General features: G+C 39.1%; 1 protein-coding gene across 1 annotated transcript in view; it reads left to right on the top strand.

Annotated features, from left to right (window-relative positions):
* LOC140168914 (uncharacterized) overlaps positions 1-18,278 on the top strand; it is a 40,077-nt gene that overhangs the window by 10,037 nt on the left and 11,762 nt on the right. The window contains exons 5-10 of the mRNA XM_072192234.1: positions 10,459-10,614; positions 11,064-11,201; positions 13,881-14,174; positions 14,866-15,141; positions 16,670-16,960; positions 17,723-18,010. Coding sequence (XP_072048335.1) covers positions 10,459-10,614; positions 11,064-11,201; positions 13,881-14,174; positions 14,866-15,141; positions 16,670-16,960; positions 17,723-18,010 — 1,443 coding nt within the window. The remainder of the gene's footprint in view (positions 1-10,458; positions 10,615-11,063; positions 11,202-13,880; positions 14,175-14,865; positions 15,142-16,669; positions 16,961-17,722; positions 18,011-18,278) is intronic.

Genomic DNA, 18,278 nt, shown 5'->3' with positions numbered 1-18,278 from the left:
TACACAGATAGGTTTTCAGTATTATATTGTCATATGTATATATGTACCCCATATGTCACATAATATGGGCCCCTGGGCCCCAAACGCTAAAACATAGGGCCGGTCGTTACTCTGTAAATAAAGCAGCTTTAGGGCTCAGAGTTAGTACACAGATTGCACCTGAAAATCACATTGTTATATGTACATGTGAGCCCCATATATTATATTATATGGGCCCCAGGGCCCCAAAACGCTAAAACATAGGGCCGGCCGTTACTCAGTAAATAAAGCAGCTACAGTGCCCAGCTTGAGTCTACTGATAGCACTAGAGAATTAAACTTCAACATATGTCCATGGGCCTCATAAGTCAAATATTATGGGCCCCAGGGCCCCAAGTGTTAAAACAAATTGCCGGCCGTTTCTCATCAAATAAAGCAGCTTCCGGGCTCAGAATTTGTACACAGTAGCACCTGAGAATTATATTGTTACTAACACCCCAATAACCCCCCCCCTCCCCACACACGTAGGACTAAACAGACATATCCGTATTATAATTATTAATATAATAATTGGAAATACCAGCGTGAAGCCTTAAGGCTGTTCCAGTTAAATTACATACCCATTGGCTGTTCCATTTAATTTACATACTCCCTCTGAAATGGTCCCAAAATAGGCTGTTCCGTTTAATTTACATACTCCCTCTGAAATGGCTGTTCCATTTAATTTACATACTCCCTCTGGAATAGTTTTCCCCTAATCATATTGTATAGCCTCACTGTGAATAAGAGAGACTGACAACGGCAATCTATGGAGAGACAACTCCCCTGGGAGGGGACTTTTTACAAGTTCTTTATTTGCACGAGAGTGCAGCAAATAAGGACTGTAAGTTTGGGTACGCCGATAACATGCGGGTATAGCCGTATTTGTGTACAAATATATAGCCTTCTAGTTATTATTATTATTATTATTATTATTATTATTATTATTATTAGTGTTATTATTATTATTATTATTATTATTATTTTTATTATTATTATTATAATTATAATTATTATTATTATTATTATTATCAATACACCCGCATGCAGAGCATGCAGGGTATCTTCCCATACTGTGGTTTCTTCTCCTCCTCCTCCTCCTCCTCCTCCTCCTCCTCCTCCTTTTCCTCCTCCATCAAACACGTCATTCTGTCAAGGCTAGCGCTAAAACTACAAAGGCCCTGGAGCCCATATGTGATACACTTATGGGCCCTACCCCGTAGAAGTGCCTTTTGCCCATCTTGGCCCCAGAGGTCAAAGGTCATGGGCCCCAGGGGCCCAAATTTGAAAATACAAAGCACGCCATTTCTCATCAAATGAAGCAGACTCAGGGCCCTGAGTTGGTACACTGATAGCCCTAGGGGTACTCTATATTTACAAATATACAACAGCCCCATATGTTATATATGGTGGGCCCCAAGGGCCCAAATCTTAATATTAATCTTAACAGATTGACAAGCCTAGCTCTAAAAGTGCAAGATCACTAGGACTCATAAGTTGCATATGTATGGGCCCTAAGTCGTAGATGTGCCTTTTGCCCATTTTGGTCTCAGATGTACAAGGCTAGGGGCCCAGGGGCCTAAATGTCTTAAACAAAGGGCCGGCTGTTTCTCAGTAAATAAAGTAGCTACATGGTTTAGATTTGGTACACAGATAGGTCTTTAGTATTATATTGTCATATGTATATATAACTCCCATATGTCACATAATATAGGCCCAAGGGCCCCAAACGCTAAAACATAGGGCCGGCCGTTACTCAGTAAACAAAGCAGCTACAATGGCCAGCTTGAGTTTAAGTCAAATATTATGGGCCCCAGGGCCCCAAATGTTAAAACAAAGGGCCGACCGTTTCTCATCAAATAAAGCAGCTTCAGGGCTCAGAGTTTGTACATAGATTGCATCTGAGAATTATATTGTTATATGTACATATGGCCTCATATGTTACATAATATGGGCCCGGGGCCCCAAACGCTAAAACAAAGGGCTGGCCGTTACTCAGTAAATAAAGTAGCTACAGTGCCCAGCTTGAGTGTTCTGATTACACTTGAGAATTATGCTTCAACATAATAATGTACACGAGCCTCTTAAGTCAATATTATGGGCCCCAGGGCCCCAAATGTTAAAACAAAGGGCCGGCCGTTTCTCATCAAATAAAGCAGCTTCAGGGCTTCAGTTTGTACACAGATTGCACCTGAGAATTATATTGTTACTAAATCCCACCCCACAGATCCACAGAGAATAGCGTAATTATAATAATATATAAACGTTAAGGCTGTTCCAGTTAAATTACATACCCATTGGTTGTTCCATTTAATTTACATACTCCCTCTGAAATGGCCACAAAATAGGCTGTTCCATTTAATTTACATAATCCCGCTGAAATGGTTGTTTCATTTAATTTACATACTCCCTCTGGAATAGCTTTCCCGTAAGAAGTATTTTGTTACTAGCACCCACACACCCATCCACCCCATACATGTAGGACTAAACAGACAGATCGTATTATATCATAATAGGAAATACCAGCGTGAAGCGTTAAGGCTGTTCCAGTTAAATTATATACCATTGGCTGTTCCATTTAATTTACATACTCCCTCTGAAATGGCTCCAAAAAGGCTGTTCCGTTTAATTTACATACTCCCTCTGAAATGGCTGTTCCATTTAATTTACATACTCCCTCTGGAATAGTTTTCCCCTAATCATATTGCATAGCCTCACTGTGAGTAAGAGAGACGACTCACCTGGGAGGGGACTTTACAATTTCTTTATTTTAATTGCTACGACAGTGCAACCTACATTCAATTAAAGCTTGTGACTTGGACTTTCACTTTTTACACGTTTTCTGGCCAATTGGGCGACTTTTTACAATTTCTTTATTTTAAGTCCTCAGATAATAAGGACTGTAAGTTTGGGTACACCGATAACATGCGGGTATAGCCGTATTTGTGTACAAATATATAGCCTTCTAGTCAGTGTTGCTTTGCCTTACATTCGGCAAGTCAATAGATAAAGCACCAATTTGGGCTTGTGCTGTCTATAGGCCCCTACTTCTGTGCATGAGCCATTTTTTCTCATCAAATGAAGCAGCCTCAGGGCCCTGAGTTGGAACACTGATAGCCCTAGGGGTACTCAATATTTACAAATATACAAGAGCCCCATATGTGATATATTGTGGGCCCCAAGGGCCCAAATGTTAAAATATAGTGCAACAGATTGACAAGCCTAGCTCAAAAAGTACAAGATCACTAGGGCTCATAAGTGGCATATGTATGGGCCCTAAGTTGTAGATGTGCCTTTTGCCCATTTTGGTCCCAGATGTACAAGGCTAGGGGCCCCAGGGGCTCAAATGTTAAAAGCCGGCCGTTTCTCAGCAAATAAAGTAGCTATAGGGTTCACATTTAGTACACAGATAGGACTTTAATATTATATTGTCATATGTATATCCTATATGTCACATAATAAGGGCCCCAGGGCCCCAAACGCCAAAACATAGGGCCGGCCGTTACTCAGTAAATAAAGCAGCTACAATGCCCAGCTTGAGTGTACTGATAACACTTGAGAATTATACTTCAACATATGTAAATGATCCCCATTAGTCAAGTATTATGGGCCCCAGGGCCCCAAATCTTAAAACAAAGGGTCGGCCGTTTCTCATCAAATAAAGCATCTTCAAGGCTCAAAGTTTGTACACAGAACATATGTCACATAATATGGGCCACAGGGCCCCAAACGCTAAAACATAGGGCCGGCCGTTACTCAGTAAATAAAGCAGCTACAGTGCACAGCTTGATCTACTGAGAGCACCATAGAATTATAGGTCAATATTATGTTCATGAGCCTCATAAGTCAAATATTATGGGCCCAGGGCCCCAAATGTTAAAACAAAGGGCCGGTCATTTCTCATCAAATTAAGCAGCTTCAGGGCTCAGAGTTTGTACACAGATTGCACCTGAGAATTATATTGTTACTAACACCCACCCCATACACGTAGGACTAAACAGATTCACAGAGAATAGTGTAATTATAATATAATAGATGATATAAACGTTAAGGCTATTCCAGTTAAATTACATACCCATTGGCTGTTCATTAAATTTACACACTCCCTCTGAAATGGCCCCACAATAGGCTGTTCCGTTTAATTTACATACTCCCTCTGAAATGGCTGTTCCATTTAATTAACATACTCCCTCTGGAATAGTTTTCCCCTAATCATATTGCATAGCCTCACTGTGAATAAGAGAGACTGACAACAGCAACCTATGGAGAGTAAGAGAGACGCCTCCTGGGAGGGGACTTTTTAAAATTTCTTTATTTTAAGTGCTACGGGAGTGCAACCTACATTAAACTAAAGCTTGTGACTTGGACTTTCACTTTTTACACATTTTCCGTCCAATTGTGCGACTTTTTATAATTTCTTTATTTTAAGTCCACAGCAAATAAGGACTCTAAGTTTGGGTACACCGACAACATGCGGGTATAGCCGTATTTGTGTACAAATATATAGCCTTCTAGTTATACCCGCATGCGAAGCATGGACGGGTATATTGCCATCCTGTGGTTATACCCGCATGCAGAGCATGCAGGGTATCTTCTTATCCTGTGCTTTCTTCTTCTCCTCCTTCTCCTCCTCCATCAAACATATCATTCTGTCTAGGCTAGCGCTAAAACTACAAAGGCCCTGGGGCCCATATGTGGTACACTTATGGGCCCTACCCCATAGAAGTGCATTTTGCCCATCTTGGCCCCAGAGGTCAAAGGTCACGGGCCCCGGGGGCCCAAATGTGAAAATACAAAGCACGCCATTTCTCATCAAATGAAGCAGCCTCAGGGCCCTGAGTTGGTACACTGATAGCCCTAGGGGTACTCTATATTTACAAATATACAAGATCCCCATATGTTATACATGTATATTATGGACCCCAGGGGCCCAAATGTTAAAATATGGTGCAACAGATTGACAAGCCTGGCTCTAAAAGTACAAGATCACTAGGGCTCATATGTGGCATATGTATGGGCCCTAAGTTGTAGATGTGCCTTTTGCCCATTTTGGCCCCAGATGTACAAGGCCAGGGGCCCCAGGGGCCCAAATGTTAAAACAAAGGGCCGGCCGTTTCTCAGCAAATAAAGTAGCTACAGGGTTCAGATTTGGTACACAGGTAGGTCTTTTAGTATTATATTGTCATATGTATATATAACCCCATATGTCACATAATATGGGCCCCAGGGCCCCAAACGCTAAAACATAGGGCCGGCCGTTACTCAGTAAATAAAGCAGCTACAACGCCCAGCTTGAGTCTACTGATAGCACTTGAGAATCATACTTTAACATATGTACATGAGCCTCATAAGTTTGATTTGTAAAGAAACCTTTAATCGTTAGCTTTAATAAACCAAAACAATTATTTCAATCGGCTCACAACTTTTGAAGATATACCTTTTTTTTAAAAGTACCCGTTTTTCACTCTGTCCACGGATAGTGAGTGGTTGGGATGGCTTATGCTGTGGAGTGGCCTGCACGATTATCAGACCTCACACCACTCGATTTTTTCCTTTGTGGCAAAATCCAAGATCTTCGCAAACGTTTTACTGATTGCATTCGCAAGTATCCGGCGCACAAGGATGGCACGCAACGCAATTGATGCAATGAGGACCAGGGCTAGAACCTGTATTCGCCAAGGAGGCAACCAGGTAGAGTGCGAGCAGCACAGTAAACTCACTTCAGAAGAACCGAAGACAAACCAAACAGCCTTTTAGTGCTAAATTTTATCCTAAAAACAGAAATGACTTATGTTGTAAACAAAGTAAGAAAGTAAGAAACATAATAAAACAAAAAGGCATAAATAGAAAAAATAAATAATTGCAAGTGAAAGCAAAAGAAGTCCCAATCGGCATCCATTATACACACAAATTAATGACACTATTAACATAATCCATTGCCCATAAACCCACCGGTAAAGCCCATTCCATAAAGTTATTTTATAAAGTTATCATTGAGGAATGTTTGATATTCATGCATGGTATGGGTACTCCTTTTCAATCTTTGAAGTAGCCAAAGCTTCTCCGTGGACAGAGTGAAAAACGAATACATTTCTTTAAAAGAGCATATCTTGAAAAGTTTTGAGCCGATTAATATAATTGGTTTGGTTTATTAAAGCTAACGACTCAAGGTTTCTGTACGTACCAAAATATATTTGATCAACTTGAGAACTAGGAGAAAAAGAGGGCGCAATGAGGGGCCTCTTTTTTGGGACACCTTGTAGATACCAACCTATGGTGCGTTACTCTGCAGCATCCACATTATCCAAATATAAAACGGTCCTTTTCACACGCAAAATGCATATTACGAATAGACTTCTCACTTTACACAAGTATTGTCCGATTTTTCTTGGTCTGTTTTGCATAACAACCCTATGTCAGTTATCTTCCCATCCTGTGGTTTCTTCTCCTCCTTCTCTTCCTTCAATCAAACACATCATTCTGTCAAGGCTAGCGCTAAAACTACAAGGGCCTTTTGCCCATCTCGGCCCCAGAGGTCAAAGGTCACGTGTCCCAGGGGTCGAAAGGTAAAAACACAAATTATGCCGTTTCTTATAAGATGAAGCAGCCTCAGGGCCCCTTAGTTTTTACACTGATAGCCCCATAGGTACTCTATAAATACAAGTATACATGAGCCCCATATGTTATATATTATGGGCCCCAGGGCCCCAAATGTTAAAAATAAGGAGCAACATATTGACAAGGCTAGCTCTAAAGCTACAAGGGCACTAGGACTCATATGTGGCACATGTATGAGCCCTAAATAATTGTAGATGTGCCCCAAACGCTAAAACATAGGGCCGGCCGTTACTCAGTAAATAAAGCAGCTACAATGCCCAGCTTGAGTGTACTGATAACACTTGAGAATTATACTTCAACATATGTAAATGAGCCCCATAAGTCAAATATTATGGGCCCCAGGGCCCCACATGTTAAAACAAAGGGCCGGCCGTTTCTCTTCAAATAAAGCAGCTTCAGGGCTCAGAGTTTGTACACAGATTGCACCTGAGAATTACATTGTTATATGTACATATGAGCCCCATATGTCACATAATATGGGCCCAAGGGCCACAAACGTTAAAACATAGGGCCGGCCGTTACTCAGTAAATAAAGCAGCTACAGAACCCAGCTTGAGTCTACTGAGAGCACCAGAGAATTATACTTCAATATATGTTCATGAGCCTCATAAGTCAAATACTATGGGCCCCAGGGCTACAAATGTTTAAACAAAGGGCCGGTCGTTTCTCATCAAATTAAGCAGCTTCAGGGCTCAGAGTTTGTACACAGATTGCACCTGAGAATTATATTGTTACTAACACCCACCCCATACACGTAGGACTAAACAGATCCACAGAGAATAGCGTAATTATAATATAGATGACATCAACGCTGAGGCTGTTCCAGTTAAATTACATAACCATTGGCTGTTCCATTTAATTTACATACTCCCTCTGAAATGACCACAAAAAGGCTGTTCCGTTTAATTTACATACTCCCTCTGAAATGGCTGTTCCATTTAATTTACATACTCCCTCTGGAATAGTTTCTCCCAATCATATTGCATAGCCTCACTGTGAGTAAGAGACCCTGACAACAGCAACCTATGGAGAGTAATTAGAGAGACGACTCCCCTGGGAGGGGACTTTTTACAATTTCTTTATTTTAAGTGCTACGACAGTGCAACCTACATTCAATTAAAGCTTGCGACTTGTACTTATGATAACATGCGGGTATAGCCGTATTTGTGTACAAATATATAGCCTTCTAGTTATACCCGCATGCAGACATTGCAGGGTATCTTCCCATTCTGTGGTTTCTCCTCCGCCTCCTCCTCCTCCTCCATCAAACACATCATTCTGTCAAGGCTAGCGCTAAAACTACAAAGGCCCTGAAACCCATATGTGGTACAGTTATGGGCCCTACCCCGTAGAAGTGCCTTTTTTCCATCTTGGCCCCAGAGGTCAAAGGTCACGGGCCCCAGGGGCCCAAATGTGAAAATACAAAGCACGCCATTTCTCATCAAATGAAGCAGCCTCAGGCCCCTTAGTTGGTACACTGATAGCCCTAGGGGTACTCTATATTTTCAAATATACAAGAGCCTCACATGTTATATATTGTGGGCCCCAAGGGCCCAAATGTTAAAATATGGTGCAACAGATTGACAAGCCTAGCTCTAAAAGTACAAGATCACTAGGGCTCATAAGTTGCATATGTATGGGCCCTAAGTTGTAGATGTGCCTTTTGCCCATTTTGGTCTCAGATATACAAATGTTAAAACAAAGGGCCGGCCGTTTCTCAGCAAATAAAGTAGCTACAGGGTTCAGATTTGGTACATAGATAGGTCTTTAGTATTATATTGTCATATGTATATATAACTCCCATATGTCACATAATATGCCCAGCTTAAGTGTACTGATAACACTTGAGAATTATACTTAAACGTATGTAAATGAGCCCCATAAGTCAAATATTATGGGCCCCAGGGCCCAAATGTTAAAACAAAGCGCCGGCCGTTTCTCTTCAAATAAAGCAGCTTCGGGGCTCAGAGTTTGTACACAGATTGCATATGAGAATTACATTGTTATATGTACATGTGAGCCCCATATGTCACATAATATGGGCCCAAGGGCCCCCAACGCTTAAACATAGGGCCGGCCGTTACTCAGTAAATAAAGCAGCTACAATGCCCAGTTTGAGTCTACTGATAGCACTTGAGAATCATACTTCAACATATGTATATGAGCCCCGTAAGTCATATATATTGGGCCCCAGGGCCCCAAATGTTAAAACAAAGGGCCGGTCGTTTCTCATCATATAAAGCAGCTTTATGGCTCAGAGTTTGTACACAGATTGCACCTGAGAACTACATTGTTATATGTACATATGAGCCCCATATATCACATAATATTGGCCCCAGGGCCCCAAATGCTAAAACATAGGGCCAGCCGTTACTCAGTAAATAAAGTAGCTACAGTGGCCAGCTTGAGTCTACTGTTAGCACTAGAAAATTATACTTCAACATAATTATGTATATGGGCTTCATAAGTCAAATATTATGGGCCCCAGGGCCCCAAATATTAAAACAAAGGGCGGGATGTTTCTCATCGAAGAAAGCAGCTTCCGGGCTTAGAATTTGTACACAGATAGCACCTGAGATTTATATTGTTACTAAGGACCCGGTGCTTAATCTCGCCGATTACCTCTGCGTCGTCTCGCAGCATTTCGATGGCTCTACTGCGTCTTGCAGTTTCAAGCCGCAGCACGCCGATGAATTAATATAGTGTAGCCATATACCTGGTTGCGAATTCGCGAGCAGTTATGGGCATCGAGTTCGCAACATCTTGCCATCTTCTTGCTCTGCGGTTTGCCATTCATTACTCAAAACCTTTATATTAATGTTTATTGTAGTACGTACTTGAGTTTACTCACCGTGAGCAATTTGCGGATCAGTCGATATAATCCGGCAAAGAATCAACGCACTCAAGGACACTAATTTGTAAGTGTATTGTTGTCAAGTGTTATAAGCCGGTTGCGAGAAATGTAGGAGTTGGGCCGATCAAGCCGATGAACGGGTGACTGAACATGGCTTTTCATCGAGCAGGCACACATTTTGTTAGTGCATATCGCAACAGTATTTTATTTCTCAGCATAGGCGCATCGGCTTGGGTTTGCGTAGGACTAAACAGACAGATTGTATTATATCATAATTGGAAATACCAGCGTGAAGCGTTAAGGCTGTTCCAGTTAAATTACATACCCATTGGCTGTTTCGTTTAATTTACATACTCCCTCTGAAATGGCTGTTCCTTTTAATTTACATACTCCCTCTGGAATAGTTTCCCCTGAAACATATTGCATAGCCTCACTGTGAGTAAGAGAGACTGACAACAGTAGCCTATGGAGAGTAAGAGACGACTCCCATGGGAGGGACTTTTTACAATTTCTTTATTTTAAGTGCTATGCCAGTGCAACCTACATTCAATTAAAGCTTGTGACTTGGACTTTCACTTTTTACACATACAATTTCTTTATTTTAAGTCCTCAGCAAATAAGGACTGTAAGTTTGGGTACACCGATAACATGCGGGTATAGCCGTATTTGTGTACAAATATATAGCCTTCTAGTTAGTATTATTATTATTATTATCATTATTATTCATTATTCACACTTGTCAGCTTTGGGCACAAATACATTTGGCCAGGATGGATACTGTAATTACAGTGGAACAAACCCCAATCATCGTCGGTGCACCCCTCCCCCCTTATTGAGGACCCACGCTACGCTTTTATGGGATTGGCCAAGCTCGAATTATTATTACTATTTTTATTTCTTGTTCTAGTTCTTATTCTTATTTCTATTCCTGTTCCTTTTTATTTTAATATTATTATTCACTCTTCACAGCCTGGGGCAGGAATACGTTTGGTCAGGATGGATACTATCGATGCAGTGGATCAACCCCAAATTACTTTCCAGGATGTAGGAATAAACTGCTATGTCCTCTTGATCCAGTCGGTTGCCTTTGCGCCGCTGGGTTTATGGGACCTGATTGCCTCAACGGTTAGTACGCATAATAACAACATAAAGAATTTCTTAACTTATTATACAAACACATTAAGGTGACACTAAAAAGTTTCATCTGTAGGATTGTTCGTAATAATTATTATTAAGGTGAGTTGAATAACATATTTTTGCAGTTTTAGCTATTTTTTACTGATACCGCTGAAATCTGACATGATCCCCTTACTAGATCCCATACCATTCCACTTGTGTGTAAACTTTATTTGTCTCAATATTTGTATTTGAGTGCAAACGCCCTGGGTCAAGCTTACTTCAGACCTGCCTGAACACAACATGTAGCATAACTAATTTCTTTTGGGGTAACTGTAAGCAGAATCCGTTCGCGTGCCTTAGTATTGATCTCAACTACTGGCAACTAATTTCAAATTAATTCCATCTGTAGCATTGAGAACAATGTAGAAATTAACAGTGACTTATTGTTGATACAGAGTGTCCAAGGGGATCATATGGTGCTGATTGTACTCAAACCTGTCACTGTGCATCGGGAGGTAGTTACTGTGAAGCAGATACTGGTGTCTGCACTAATAGTGCATGTTCACTTGGATGGACAGGAAGCAACTGCCAAGGTAATCAATTATTTGTTTAATGATGTGTGATGTACATTTATAGCCCATTCAAATGCGTCCCTCAAAACAACATATCAAAAGTCCCGGAAATCCAAGTGGTGGAACACTGCCAAATTTGCATTATACAAAATGCCGGTTATGCAGAATGTGAAATTAAAAAAGTTACAGGGAGAGAGATCAAATATTAAAATTTGGATTCCACAGGGGACAAAAGTTTAAAAATTCTCCGAATCTGATCAAAATGGTCTAAGACTGTTCCGCTTGCAAAACATTTAAAACAAACATAGTTTGCCATATCTCAGGTCTTTAATAATTTGGTATCATGACAAAACAGATCAGAATCTATTGAGACCTGTTAATTTTGACCTATTTTGTGATGTTACTTATGTAACAAAACATCCAAAACATTTCAACAGTTCTTATTTTTATTTAATTTTTATTCAGTTTGAGACAGTTGGATTCTGAATCCCAAAATGTGACCTTTGACCTTTGCGACCTTTTTGCCTATACTCAAGAGCAATATGTCGGAGAAAGGTCAAAGCAAACTTTTTTCTGAATCCGTATGATTTTTAACAAGATTTGGCCAACTTTGAAATTGCTTCCCTGCTAGGCACTGTTTCACTACTTGGATTTTCGGGGACTTTTGATGTGTTATATTTTCTGCATTAAAGAGGATAATGCTTTCAATCTAAAAACACGTCGTGCAAACGTTAAAACGCATCCATAAAGATACCTTTAGATATCGTTATGAATACGGCAGACGGCCGAATCCGGATTCGGCTTTTGGTAAATTCATTTTACACATGCATTACATTTGAATTCGAGAACAAGGGATCAATGCTATATCTATAGAGGGCAGCATATCGATTTTTTAACGGTTGCCGTCGGTGACCGTACTGTGATGCACCGTCAACTAACCTTGTATGCCGCCCTCTTTTGATTACTTATTATGCTGTTATCATCTGGTCTCCGTTAAAAAAATGATATGCTGCCCTCTATCATGTACAGCATTGATCCCTTGTTCTCCAATTCAAATGCAATGCATTCGTAAAATAAATTTACCAAAAGACGAATCCGGATTCGGCCGTCTGCCGTATTCATAACGATATGCTGAATAATAGGATTCTATAATAAAATGGTGAAACTACGTACACATTAATGTTACTTATGTAGTAGGCATAATTCTTATGTTAGTAAAACCATAGGATGTACTTCATAATATGTAATCTGATAAGTAATGATTTATAATAATTTTCACTGATTCTTTTTTTTTTTTTTATGCAATTCATCATTCTTCGGATATTAACACTTCTACAGAGTGTGGTAAGTGATCAAATATGTAGGTTAATTAAAGTAAATCATGCATTTAAGCGACTTATGATAGATATATTAAATACTATTTTTCTTTCTTTCTCTCTCTCTTTCTTTCTTTACAAGATGGCGCAGGCTGCGCCGTCTTGTCCTGTCTTGCTTGGGATCTTCTTTCTTCGTCTTCTTTCTTTCTGTCAACCACGTTCGTGCCTATAGCTCAGTCGTTGGTTGATGGATTGACCACTTACCTTGCCCGCACAGGTCATATGACTTTGACTTGCATCTGACCTTTGACCTGGTCACAGGGGTCAAAAATGTGATTTTATTGTCAAAGATATCCTCTTTTAGACTGATTACTACAAAACGTTATCAGAAGAACCTCTGACACGTGGGTCATATGGGGTGCCCATGGATAAGGGGTCAAAGGTCATTAAGAGGGTCATTTCCGGTATGAAAGCCAAAAAATATACAGAAAATCACTGTCTTTACAAATTACATAGCAGAGTGACGGCATTAGCAAACATGCATTGTTACCAGCCAGGGTGATCAGGGTGTCCACAGTTTTCGGGTCAAAGGTCATTAACGGGTCACTTCCTGTCAAAAACCAAAATTCATCAAAAATGTTCAAAAATATTTTTTTCAAAATGTAAACAGACCAGAGTGATGTAACCTTCATACATGCATTAGTGTTACCGGGTGTGTACAAGGTATTTTTATTTTGGGAGTCAAAGGCTATTTAGAGGTCACTTCCGGTTTTAGGCTAAATGACTTCAAGAATTTTTATCTCCATTACTAAGCATAGTAGAATCTTTTAATTTAAACTGGAACAATACATTTTCACGGTCTACATATCGGGGTCAAAGGTCATTAAGGGGGTCAAAACGTCAAATTTGCCAATTTTTTTTTTAAATTACGGAAAAGTCGCTATGGAAGACGGATTAAGCCCCTATATGCTACAGTGATGCACCATTAATGGTGGGGGAAGTCTATAATAGCCTCTGCCCAAATGGTCAAAGTTTAAGGTCAAAGTTCAAAAAGTTGAAAATCCATTTTCGGGCCATCTTGTGTACCATGTCGCGGCATGGCTAGTGGTCTAGTTCTTTCTTTCTTTCTTTCTTTCTTTCTTTTTTTTTCTTTACATACCAAAATAGATTTGATCAACTTCTCAAAATAGGCGAAAAAGAGGGCGCAATGAGGGGCCTCTTTTTTTGGGACAGCCTGTAGTTTTGAAACTTTCAACGGAAGAAAAATGTTCATTTATCTTGCAAATTGTTTTTGTAACAAACTGTTACCATCCTCATGCAGTAGTAACTCTGTGGTCAGTGTATGGTTCTGTATTTAATTTCTGTTATATTATAATTTGTGCAGATGCTAGTATAATACACATTGCTGCGTCTGTAGTCTCTTCTACATCACTTCAAATATCGTGGGGGACTACGGTTATTGCAGAGACCTACACTGTAGAATACGAGCTTACTAATATAGATAATTGCAAAGACGTACAAGGAAACCGTACAGTTTTTTCGACAGGACCAGAAACGTCTGTAACGATCACTGGATTGAGTCCATATTCCACATATAATGTGTTTGTATCATCGTCAGAGACCTGGCCTCCGTGTACCCTATCCAGTGATAATACGATTTGTGAAACCGTGGAAGACGGTCAGTCTTAATAAAAAATAAATAATAGTTAAATAAATTTCAGATTTATGTAGCGCCTTTTTCCAGCTAGATCTTGACGGATTCAAAGCGCTGTAATTTCGCTGCCATGGTGAATCATCACAATCACATCTCATCATCTAGGCCAGTTGCAGCCGAACCTCAGGCGCATACCTATCCGCACTTAGATTGTAACAGCCACCAATTATCTGTGCAGCTACCCAAATTCCATTGGGTGAAGGAAGTTTTTGATAACCAAACAACTAATCACCGATTTTTTGAAAGCATAATTATTCCCATAGTCCTAAAAACTGCCAATACAGAGTGGGCCAAAAACAAATCTCAAAATTGAAAAGTCTGCTTCAAATTGTTTTAACATATTCGTAAAGAACATCTTCTTAAGAGTATTTGGTAAAAAAAATATCAAAAATTGTAATAAATTAAAAACGTGACGATAGTTTTAAATCAAAGGGTCAAAATTAACTTTGTCCACACGAAGGCCTACTAGCTGTCGCTAAATTTCAAGCTACGATATTTCGTCATGATATGCAGCTTGCATATTGCAAAGATATAAAAACAATGCTCTTCAAATATGCGCAAAAGCAATTGTAACCTCAGACCTTATTTTCTACAAGAAAGTTTGCACTTTTTGCGTTCGTGGTATGTTATTATTATTATTATTATTATTATTAAGTACCCGTGACAGTACCTGGTAATATTCGCGTAACTTTACATGGGACGACGACGTTATCGTTTGCGTGGGACGAAGTGGAGTGTGGAAGTAGAGGTGGAATTCATACTTACAAATACAGTATAAATACGACACCGCCAACTAATGGGACGACGACAAGTACCAGTCAAGTGATAGACAATCTGTTCCCATGCACCACTTACGAATTTAAAGTAAAAGCGTCCACGTCAGCAGGGGATGGACCACAGACCAATATTACTGCATCAACACAAGATCAAGGTAATTTTAATTTAATGTGTTGAATATCGAAACGGGTGTTGATGTTACTGTGTTGGTAAAACTTGTTGCTAAATACTCCTCTTTATCCAATTGAGTGGAGGTATTTAAATGGCCAATTAGATGATAGTATCTTCCTTTACAACCATATAACCATCAAATCAACCTTCTTGTCACTTCATGCTTCATAAATTGGCAAAGCTGCGTTGAGGCATGGATGGCGTCTGTCTGTCGTTTCTTTGCCCCCCATTATAAAGGGAAATAGAAACGAGGGGTGGAAATGGCAAAAGAGAAGAGGAAAATGTGAAAAAAAATAGAAACCATATTAATGGATTACCCTTAATTGAATTGGTCTGTGATTATTTTGGTATTTCGGTACCCATACACAAACCTGAAAAGTACACAATAATAATGCATAAGTTTTACTTTTCAATATCTATCAACTTCTCCGACTATTTTGGACACCGAATACACTTTTTCTTAAAGGCTCGGATAGCAACGTTTGCACACTTTTTATCTGTGGTACAGGAGAGCACATCAGACCTATCGATTTGCATTCCGAATACGAAGAATGTCCTTCTGATATCAAATATTATTTGAAAAATTCGCGATATAATACAAATTGTATTGCAAATTATTAAAAATGTATATTTTTGACATTGAACAGTCCTCAAAGTAAAATTTATAAATCTAATGATATTTACTTAAAGATAAAGGGTATATATAGCTGGAAGGGAAAGCCGACGATCATTTGAAAAGATTTATTTCCCAAAAAACCTAAAAATAGTTTGGGAACAAATGTGTATCTTCAATACGAAAGGTCAGAATTTTCAAATTATCGTTGACTTTTCCTCCCAGCTACATACACTTTAAATACATATCATTATTTTTATATTTTTACATTTTAAGTATGAAAACTAAATAAATATCAATTTTTAATAATTTGACATAAAATTTGTATTATGTTACCTGTTTCAAAAAATCAAAACTATTAGCTATCAGAAGGACATTCCTCGTATTCAAAATGCAATTCCAATTGACTGATGTGCTCTCATGCCCCACAAAGATACTGTGCAAACATTGCTTTCCGATTTAGAATAGTTGTGTAAAAATGATGTATGTTTTCAGAGGGTAAGATCCCCGTGAGATATCCCATGCGTTTCTGTATTATTTGACACTTGAGTACACTTTTTGGGTTAAAATATTTGCAAATGACCTCTACTGGCCCTTCAATTTTTGTCAGTTTTGGCTTATGTTGTTAATACCCGTACTCTTTTTGTTCAAAAGAAACCAACTTTCTCCACGTTATTGACTTTTTAATTTCAAACTTTTTTCCAACAAAAGATTTATACGATAATCGTGTAAAATAGTCCACAAAATGACTTCTTTTAGACCTTCAGACAGAACATGCGTCACACAAGAGTGACTCGGTTGTGTCCATTTTATAAATTCTGCCTATGGCCATGCAAAACAGTACTTATAAATAGGTAAAACGAAACAATATTTAATTTGATTACTATCAATTGTGCAGTACCAGTTGTGTCAGGGCTATCTGTATCCCAGGTTCCAGATGAATCAGACAAACTTGACGTCCGTTGGGATTCAGATCCTTGTGCTGAGCACTACTCTGTTTACTACCAGCTTATCAACCGTGACCAATGTGACAACCAATATGTACCAATGGAACATTATTGGGATGGCACCGAAACGTCGGTTACTATCAATGGTTTACTAGCTTACTCTACTTATGATGTTATTGTACGCGCCAACAATAGTATGGGATATGGTGAAAGTACGGCAATGGAAACAACTAATATCACAGGTATTGTGAGGTTTTGCGAGATTGCATAATTAAGTAAAAACATATATCTTATCTCCGGGCAAGTTACCGCATCTGGAACTAGAATCTAAACTGATACTTCTGTTAACCTCAAGAGTTATTGTTTGGAATTTAATGTAAATTGCGAAAACAAAAGAAAAAACTTTTACTAGATCTGGTTATTTGCTTGGACTGTTATCAAAAGCGCATCAAATCGTCGGTCGCAACACATAGTGGCGTACGTGAAGGACAAAATATGTGTCCGAGCAAAACGTTTTTGAAGGATATGCTACTAGTAACAGAGTCGATACTCCTCCACTGTTATCTCTCAGTGGCTCGATTTCATTTGAAATGGAAGTTTAAGGTTCAAACTATTAAACTGCATTTTTAATAGTTAACAAGGAATAACCATTATAGGATAATAGCTAGCTCTAAACCCATACGCCACTATGTGAAACAGAAAATTTGGAAATTCACTCTACGCCACTATGTGTTGCGACCGACAAAATGTACTCTGCACAGAGCAGTATTCCTTATATTATTTTCTTGCCTTTATTCAACTCGTATCTCAAAATCTACAACAGTTTATAAAATGACTTTTGAAGACATGATTTCAATTGAGTTCAGCCGGTTTTGTATTACTAAGTAACGTATGATCTCAAACTTGACAAAGTCAGAAAACGTCGATATATCCAAAAAATCACATGTAGCGGCGCCATTCGTACCGATACACTATGATAACAAGACTAACATTTTGTTTTACAGCCCCCTCAGGGCCACCTGCAGATGTACGAAACTCATCAAGAACGAACACATCACTTTCATTTGAATGGGACAGGGTACCATGTGGTAAACGAGGAGGCCCAAACATATTCATGTATGAATTGAGCGATATCAACGACAATCCTATCAACTCTGGGCCTACGCCGGATATGTTCGTCACATTTGTGGACTTAGATCCGTGTACCAAGTACCGGTTTAGGGTGAAGGCTTCTAACGACGTTGATGACGGTGTATTCTCGAATGATGTTATCTGGGAAACTGACATAGGCGGTAAGAGGAATAAAAATTATTCAATCGTGTTTTGACAGAGTAAAGTTTGCTGTTTCAGATATACGTTCTTTGGGCATTGTATCAAATAAGTAAATCTAAATATTATGGCAATGTTTAACTTATCGGGATCTAAATAAAACACGTGTTAATGTAATGCCTCAACATGAGGAGAGTGGTCAACGATTGAATTACGTGATTATGCAGAATTACTAAATCATGGTAGTAATTAATTATGTATGTATATTCAACCTAAGCATGACTGACATTT

Source organism: Amphiura filiformis, chromosome 1 (genome assembly GCF_039555335.1).
Source record: "Amphiura filiformis chromosome 1, Afil_fr2py, whole genome shotgun sequence".
Classification (NCBI taxonomy): domain Eukaryota; kingdom Metazoa; phylum Echinodermata; class Ophiuroidea; order Amphilepidida; family Amphiuridae; genus Amphiura; species Amphiura filiformis.
This window is presented reverse-complemented; position numbering and strand designations above follow the sequence as displayed.